This window comes from Magnolia sinica, chromosome 9 (assembly GCF_029962835.1).
Source record: "Magnolia sinica isolate HGM2019 chromosome 9, MsV1, whole genome shotgun sequence".
NCBI classification, from domain to species: Eukaryota; Viridiplantae; Streptophyta; class Magnoliopsida; order Magnoliales; family Magnoliaceae; genus Magnolia; species Magnolia sinica.
In genome coordinates, this window is record NC_080581.1 from 61,330,808 (window position 1) to 61,340,364 (window position 9,557).

General features: G+C 38.8%; 1 protein-coding gene across 1 annotated transcript in view; it reads right to left on the reverse strand.

The window, feature by feature from the left end:
- Nucleotides 1–9,315, reverse strand: part of LOC131255501 (AP-1 complex subunit gamma-2-like) — a 101,910-nt gene extending 92,595 nt beyond the window's left edge. The window contains exons 1-3 of the mRNA XM_058256242.1: nt 9,098–9,315; nt 2,883–3,185; nt 2,424–2,565 (exon numbers count right to left, since the gene is read on the reverse strand). Coding sequence (XP_058112225.1) covers nt 2,424–2,565; nt 2,883–3,185; nt 9,098–9,129 — 477 coding nt within the window. The 5' untranslated portion in view covers nt 9,130–9,315. The remainder of the gene's footprint in view (nt 1–2,423; nt 2,566–2,882; nt 3,186–9,097) is intronic.
- Between the last annotated feature and the right edge of the window lie 242 nt (nt 9,316–9,557).

Sequence of the window (9,557 nt, forward strand, 5' to 3'; positions counted from 1 at the left end):
ACTGAGTAAACTCAGTTAGCCCCACCTTGAATGTATGTGGTCTATCCACGCCGTACATCCGTTTTCCATCTAATTTAAGGGGTTGAGCCCGAAATAGAAGCATACCCAAAGATCAAGTGGATCATACCATAGGAAACAGTGGGGATAATGATTTCCACTGTTGAAAGCTTGTTAGGCCCCACATTGATGTTTATTTGTCATCCAACCTATTCATAAGTTCATACAGACATGGATGAACCGAAAATACAAATATAAGCTTGATCCAAAACTTGTGGCCCCCAAGAAATTTTCAACGGTAGAAGTTAAAGTAAACCGTTTCCTGTGGTGTGGTCCATTTGGACATTGTATACGCTTCATTTTTGGGCTTAAGCCCCAAAATTATTTGGGAAAATGGATGGATGGAGCAGATAAAATACATAAGTCAAAATAGACCTCATAGAGTTTACTCAGTACACTAAGCATAGTGAGTTACTACACAATCTGCTTCCTCTTGCAGTGGGAATTGGACTGGCACCAAAGTATCCTGCGGGATGGTTCGCAGGAGACCATTACTCTCTCTCTGGATGGTTCGCAGGAGACCATTACTCTCTCTCTCTCTCTCTCTCTCTCTCTCTCTCTCTCTCTCTCTCTCTCTCTCTCTCTCTCTCTCTATATATATATATATATATATATATATATATATGCTATTGAGAGAGAGAGAAGAGCAAAACTACATAGGGAACGAATTCACAATACAAATGGCCTCATGGTTAATCCACTCTTACCTATGACATCAGCTGTGAGATTCACCTCTTGCCAACATTGGCAAACAAAATGGTTTGCCTCGCAGTATGAAGAATTTCATTAAACACAAACTGCAACCCACTAGACAAACTGACATATAAAACCGAAGATAACATGGGGATTCTTTTGCTTTTATCATTGTGTTAGCGTGACTGACCAAGGATAGTTTCAACATTTTAACTCTCATTGTATTCTTACATACATGAGGTGTCCAGTTGCAGCCAAAATAATCACGAGTTTGCAGATTTTCATCTCATTGTCTCCCTTGTAGAAAAAAACAAATGGATGCCTCATAATAAAAAAACCTAATTTCTCCAAAATCTAGCAATCCAAAAATTGCCTACATGCCCAACACTACAACCAAAACAAGAATCAAGAGAGAAAGGAAGAGAAACACAAAATCATGACCAAGACTACAACCAAACCAAGAATCAAGAGAGGAGAAACAGAAAGTTATCATTTCATTGATTCAGTTGGAGGTACATACAAAATCCAAAGAACTCAAGGTTGTCTTCCTTAGGGCCTGTTTGTTTTTTCGAAGCCAGTGTAAATACACTGGAAATAGGTAATTATTACGGTTTACCGTGTTTGCCATTGAAACTAGTTTAAAAGAGATAATTTTAATTTTTGAATGGTACGGTAATGTATATGATATATCCGTTCCGTCCATCTATTTTACTACAATATTTTGAAGCATGAGACAAAAAATGAAGCAGATACAACACTCAGGTGGCCCACACCAAAAGAAACAGTAGCCCCACAAAGTTTTTAACGGTAAGTATTTGATTCCCTTTTTCGTATGGTGAGGTCCACTTGAGTTTTGGATATACCTCATTTTTTTGCTCATACTATAAATTCAAATGGCATAATGAATGAACGGTGTGGATAAGCGAAATGCATCACAGTGGGACCCATATATATTTTGTAATGTTTTCGGTTTCCGTGTCAAAAAAGTAAGTAGTCAAATCAGGTATGTTGTAAATACACGGGGAAATAATTATTACTCTTTTACCTGGTATTTACCAGTCCACTGGAAAATCAAACAGGCCCTTAGAGTTGTCTCCAATGAATATGGAATGCCCACCCTACAACGAAATAAAGGTGTGATATGCATCACGAAGGCAACTCCCAGTTAAAAAGCTATAAAGGTAAAATCCTGAATACCCACCGATGGCTGGCCCATTTAAGGAATTCAGGTCGCTCGGGAACTAAACTGCAATGGAATAACCCAAATTCCCAAGAATACCAAAAACCTAATTAAAATGTCTGATGATGCTTTCCAGAATATTTCAACACAATACTCATCAGCATTAGCCAACAGTAGCAACTAGTTAATATTTAGGTTTGAATGAGTATCCAACATCAACGCCAACATGTCAACACATTCCAAAAATGCCAAACACATAAAGACAGATTGGAGCAACAAAAACAAGAAAGATTTTACTAGAGTGAATACTTTTTTTTATAGGTAAGTGAGCTTGAACCCAAGACCTCAATGTTGAAATGCATGCTGTCACCCATTGAGCTACAGGCTTGAACCCAACATACTAGAGTGAATACTTCATTTTATCCAACACTCTATGTGCAGGATGACTATGTACCTTCTAAACCAAAGGAACCCATTTCACCAGAGGAATTACCTTTTTCCGGATATTTTGGTCTCTACTCTGAAGCAGTTTTTCCACTTCGGGTGCGAGATCACGAGCCATTTCTGCTGAGCAAATGTTCCCTAATGCACAAAGGGCAAGCCCCACAATATACTGATTTGAGTGATTGAGGTCTCTGCACATGTGTCAAGGATTCCATAGCATAATAATAATGTGTCTCCCACTCATTAGATGAGCTGGTAGAGCCAGGGTAGTATGTGCGAGTGATCCAGGGTTCAAGCCCCGGCAGTGTTACCTTTCAAAAAAAATATTAATAATAGATAAGGTTAAATTCTAAATATTATCACAGAGATGAGTAGTATCACATATAGATAAATGAAAAGCAGTGGCCCAGCAAATTACTTGACATATAGAAATATAATCTGCTTAAATAGACAAATCCGCTCAAATCCTATCTTTCATGGTAAAAAATCTGCATAAATCCTTGGATACTGTTTTAAAGAGTTAGTAACCAGCATAAGAACTTCTTGTCTTTCATCGAGAAGTAACATGAGACCAAGATATCCTATTCTCTTCTCAGGAAATCCAGCGGATGCAATCAGCTTAAGGCATTCCATTTGACCAAAATGTGTGGGGTAACCAAGCATATGGATGAACATGAGTTTTGCCAGGTTGCGGTGTCTATAATCTTGGTCATTATCACTAACTGCAGCACGTATGGCAGCACATTCTTTTCTTACAACGGCACGTTCCTCAGCTGCAGTTTTGCAAGCACGTATGGCCCGAATCATATCCCTGCAATTAAAAAAATAGTAAGAACACATCAGATGAATAATTTCAAGAAATGAGTGACATACTAAAATGATTTACGTCCATTAGCAGCCACCATTACTCAAAACACATAAATCTTTATGGCAATCTAATGCAGGACACATGACTTAATGCTAGCATGCAACGTTGAGATTATGAAAGAGTCCATAAAATAATTCAATCAACAAAAGATGTTAACCACCACGTAATTAAGAGTAAACAATAGGAAATAAAATATGATTTAACCTAAATCACATGCCCGCATGCTAAGAAATCACATAAATCAATTAAAACTAGGTCCGATGGAAGGATAGAACTTCCAATTTAGCATAAGCACGTTTCACACTCAAGGGACTAGCTTGTAGGTTTTATGATTGGAGTTAGGAATGGAAAAATCTGAAATTTGAAAAATTAGGGTTCATAGGAATTAGGATTTTGGAATTAAGGTTTTTTAGAAATTGAGGAAAAGATGAAATTAGGGCTAAATTTGGTGAATTGGTTAAGGGGATTGATGGATTTAGGTATTGGTAGATGGGAATTAAGGTTTTGGACGAAGGGAAGTTAGGGATTTTGGGTCAATTAAGGAAATTAGAGATTTAGGATTTGGGAATTTGGGGAAATTAAGGAATTAGAGAATCTAGGGTTAGGGTTAGGGTTAGGGTTTTTAGGTAGAGTTAGGGATGGGGAATCAAAGGGTTTTAATGGGCGAAGCAAGGGAAATCAAGGGATTGAGGGATTGTTCATACGGTCAGCCTAGGGGCTTGCACATGTGGCCATATGGTCACACGTGTAGGTCGTTGGCTAGGGTGTTGGGGTCCTTAATGGTTGATTTCAGTTGGGGTTGAAGTTAGATGATGAAAAGTTGAAGAAAAAAATTGTTTTTATGGTTTTGGATAGGAATGGAAGAAAAGAGATGAAGTTTTTAAGAAAATACCTCTTTTTAGATAGAAAGAAAGAGAAAGAAGATAGATGGAAGCCTCGCACCTCCATTGAATGGGGAATGGAATCACACCACACACAAGCTCCAAATCACATGAAGAAGAGAAAACATTGAGTTTTTTTTTTCAAAATAATGGCATTATGACTTCACACACCCCATTTCTCTTTTATAGTCTTAGAAAGGACCTTTTACAAAAAGGTGCTCTCAGATAAGATTCTCAACATAAAAACGCTTACTAAATTAAAAGTTGTTCCTAACTCCCTAATCTCAATACAAATATAAGCTATACAAAAAATAACAAAGCATGTAAACAATCTAAACAACTAACTATTTCATGGCCCAAGGGAGTCCACAATCAAGATGTTTGATGATGATGATTCAACGGTCCGATCATCGTATCCACTCAATCCAACAGTCTGATGTGTCCATCAAGCTCCTATATGCAACCCACGTGCATATTCTCAATGTGGGGTCTTCAATGATGCACGAACCTGCACATGGGGTCTTTAACGTGGCTAGGAATGTGAAATGGGCCAAGTGAGCCCCGTGTAATGGTCGTCTAGCCATAAGGAGACCGACTCAGCCCTCCTCCTCCGGTATGGTGCTTGATGTCCTCATCACAATCTATGCTCTGATATCATAAATGCCATACACCAAAGAAGTAGAGAACCACGCATAGGAAGAAACAACAAGAGCATCTACGTTCCAAATAATTGATAGCAGCAGCACCAATGACAAAAGTTTGGTCTTAGGTGCTCCTTATCTTTCTTAAAAGGACTTGGTTTCCTTTATATCAATCTTAGAATTGTTATCAGTCCTTCCTGATTTAAAACACACATTTGATCTTAATGGTTTCCTGAACAAAGCAACTACTTGCACACATTATGAATCTGTGTAGCAAAGGACATCATCCACTTTAACCGTCTACTACAGGTTTTATCCTTGAATAATTTTTCTGAAGAAAGACACACCTCCAAAGGGCCTAAGCTAAAAAGAGGCAGTTTCAGATTTAATACATAAAATGTTTTGGATTTAGTACATTAAATGTCTGGATTGTTACAATCTTCATGCACAGCACATATTAAGATTTTCTGTCCCTAAGTCCAGTGAGCATCAGTGCATCACCACAATAGCTGAACCAAGCAATCATGTTGAATCCTAAGAGGAGCTAGTTGTTCTACCGTTTGGTTTTCACAGTGGTATGTGGGATAATGATGGGATTATATGCTTGCATAGCACCCAGCATGTTCATGTGATGAAAAGATTATGGGATACTCATAATCTATTTAAAGTTATTCCAATCTGCTCATCACACTCCCAGAGCACCAAAAGAGTAACATGAAGTGCACCAGCATTGGAGCCACAGCCGCTTGATGAGAGTTATCCTGACATCCAAGGACAAACATCTTCCCTCCCATGCAGCTAAGCTTCTCTCCATACGATCGGTAACCCGATCACAAAACTACTTAGATGGGGATGCTAAACAAAGAGGGAGACTCAAATCAGTTGAAGGAAAAGAACCCTCCTTCTGGCCCATAACAGAAGCCAACTGCTTCACTCTGTTCTCGTCCAACCTTAACCCCTAGCTTCTTCTTCTTCTTCTTTTCACCCCCAGCATTTTGATCTCAGATAAGTTACTTTCTGGCCTGGAACTGCTTTGAAGCACCTTAATATGCATCAAAGACTCTGTGTTGAGTCTCTATCTACCTTACAGAAGATGATCATGTCAATAGCAAACTCCAAATGAAAACCTGGTGATCAACCTCGCCAAGTATAAGCCATTGACTAATACTCCCTCCCCAACCTTTTCCAACATATTTTTTTCTGAAAGCTTCCACTTTAAAGGCAAAAAGGAGTAGCAATAGCAAACCACCCTACCTAGTCCTGAGTATTTTGCTGACCTGACACATTCCCAATTCAAACTCTCCACTAGACACCGAATCTAAGCTCATCCTCCAAAGCATCTTAATCTATAAAGTCCCAATCTACATTCTCAGAAGCCTTCTCCAAATCAATTTTGCATACAATAACCGGCTCACCTTTTCCATATCTGATGTGCATGCATTTATGAGAAATGAGATCTCCATCCAGAATCTGACTCTATTCAACAAAAGCACCTTGGGAATTGGAGATGATAGATTCCAAAACCCTCCTGAGCCTGGACACTAACACTTCGGCAAGGATTTTGTATGGGGCTCCAATTAGGCTAATTGGCCTAAAGCACGTTGCATTCTTAGCATTTTCCTTCCTTGGAATGAGCAATAAAAGATGCTCCCAAACCCTTCCTAAGCATTCAAATATTGTAAAATGACTAGACAAAGATCATCTTCGTCACTAATCTAGCTAAAAGCTAAGTAGTTCATTTTGGTAGAAGGCATTTCGAGGGAGTGAGAAGATCATAAGGACACACCACCCCTCATTAATGCTTCCTAAGCTAACTGCCCACACAGAAGATTCTAAACTCTGGATCAATGAAGCAGAAAAAAGGGTAATAAAATGGCCATATTCAAATGAAGATCAAAAGGATGAAATTTGAAATATTTCAATGTGAGATTTTTCCTATGAGTCCATTCATGGCAAGGCCCATAACATTAATTTTTTGGATGGTTAAAACAAGATCCCAGATCCAATGGTTGTGGTCCCTACTTATCCCAATAACAATGCATTGTCAACGCATGGCAGAAAACCTCAGCAACTAAAGAATTCCTTGTATTCCTCCTTTGAGAAACACTAGTGTATTTAGAAACTGCATTGCAAGTGGACTCAGGGCCACACATGCCAAAGTGCAATATACAAGCCACTCAACAAGTAGGGCGCATGACCGTTTCATGGAGTACAAATCAAGCTAATCTATGTTAAGCCACACACATACACTAAATGTGTGTTGTTAGTAAATTTCATTTAACCACCCATTTCTTTTTTGCATGTATTGCCCACTAAATGAGAGAGCTGACCTATTCATTAGCCCAAGAAATCTACATGGTGGGGTCCATTTGATGAGCGGCTTGTATCATGCACATTGATATGTTTGTGTAAATGGCTAAATGCACAGAAACTGCACTCACATGAATTCAGGAGAGAGAGGAAAAGAGAAGAAGGATAAAAAGGTAGATTGAGAATAAGTATTTAAAAAAAAAAAAAAAATGCAGGTCTAAAGTGTTCTCTTCGATCATAGGGAATGCTAAGAACCGGTTTCCTAAGTAGGGGTTTTGCTGGATCAAAATATAAACAAGGGACCACTGGGGCTTAAAGCATCAAGGGAAATTAGTTCTTTTCTAGAAGGGTAAAAAAGGGAAGATTAGTTCAACTGGCATTGGGAGAAATACATCTTTCATTGGTTCCACTTACATCTAATTATGATATATCTATTATGAGCAAGGTGTTCAGTAACAGTAACAGTGGCAGCAGCAGTCAACCTAATGGCCATTATGATACAGGCCGTAATGTTGGCCATTAGGGCCTCCACAATGGTCCAAAAAACAATTAAGGAATAAAATGTACTGACCTGTATCAGACCATATTCACTTGTTATGGACCAATTTTTTCAAAGCATGCGTTACTGTCTTGTATTGCATTACAGGTCCCACCGTTACCATTACGTAACGGCCATTACATAATTGTTTTTTAATATCATGATTATCAGTTCGTGGGATGATAAGGTTATTGGAACATCTCATAGGACTCAACATCAATGTAGCAGTGTGTAATAAGTAGCAAATATAGAGAAATGTGGGCTGACATGAAGAAGGAAAAAGGAAGAAACGACTAGATTCAGTTAGAGATTGGGAAAAGCAGGCATATGGAGAAGATTAAGTCGTAATAACTAGTCCAAACAACCACGCAGAGATCTTGAAAGGAAAGGACGACGGCAAAAGGAGTAAAGGACACAATAGGTGGGAAGAAGAGTAAGGGTTCCAAGGGGTTAAGGAGTTATATTCTTAACATATGATGCTTAAATTGTCCTCGATAGAGCAGAATGGAGGAACTGGATTCATGTAGCCAACCCCATTTAGGGTGAGTTATAAGATGCTTTCTAAACATGATCTAATATTCTTCAAAAAAATGCAGAGTTCAAAAGATTACCTGGTCAGCTTTACAGTCTTACGAATACATTGGGTGCTCTACTCATGACACATTATGCAATGCAATAAATCACATCTCGTCAAAGCCACTAGTAGTCCTTATGGAATTGATAAAATTGGGGTGCATTTGAATTCACAAATGAATTGAATTGCAAACATTCAATTCAGTCAAGAGGAAATGACCGAATTATAATGGCATTTCCTAATGTCGATAATGAGGAAGTATACCGCAAATTGCAGCTACATTCCTTTCGAGTCCAACTTGAACGTCATGTGACTGAAACTGTCGTAAATTCTACTCTATTAAACTAGTAGTCGCAATTGAATTAAGGAGTGCATCCAAATGCAACTTTACAGAAGTGCACACAACAAATCATTTCTCTGGCATTCTATCTTCACATATGAGAGGCATTCTAACAGCCCTACACACAAATCCAATTGCAATCTGCATACACGGAAGCTCACCCAAACACATCCGAAATTGATAAATAAAGAAAGTTACAGGTGAGATCACCGTGCATTAATCATGAATCTCGAGTGTACAATCAGCATTGATTCATGCTTTCCAACGGTTCCATGCATCAAATGCATTCATGAAGATCTCCAACATTCGTCCATTGACCATTGCAATTTTGCGTTTTACTCCCAAAAATGCAACTCGAGAAGATAAAATTTTAAAATTTTGCAATCTATGGAAGAGAAAAGTGCCAATTTTGCAAAATCATAACTGAAATTTAACAATTATCATTATTCTAGGGAATTCAAGTACTACGCATATTCAGTTTTTTTCTATATCTCATCAATATTGAAATCGAAACACGGAATGCTGTGTATTCAATCTGAGAGAGAAAGAGGAGAGAGAAAATAATTCTTACCTCAACCGAGTTCCCGAGGAGAAGGGATTCATGACTGAATCCGTTGTTAATCGTCAAGAACTCGACGGTTTAGATCCGATACGATGAAGAGCTGAATCGGAGGGAAGATCGAACTGGACGAAGATCGAGGGCTATGGAGAAACGAAGGCGAGGAATCGAGAGATCTGAGAGAGAGAGAGAGAGAGAGAGAGAGAGAGAGAGATTTGGATCTGAGAGAGAAATGGTGCGGAGGTGTTTCGTGGGGTATTTTTTCTCCAGAACAAGCGTACTCGCAACCAGGGTCAGCACAGCGTACTCGCACGGCCTGTCGGACGTCCAATGTGGAGCACGCACACACGAGATCTTGTCCGCTCATCAAGTGGAACCCACCTAGAATGTTTTCTGAATGAAAATCGGGCGGACAGGATGATTCGGATGCTGGATTAGAGGAAAATGTGGATAATTAATACATTGAGTTAAG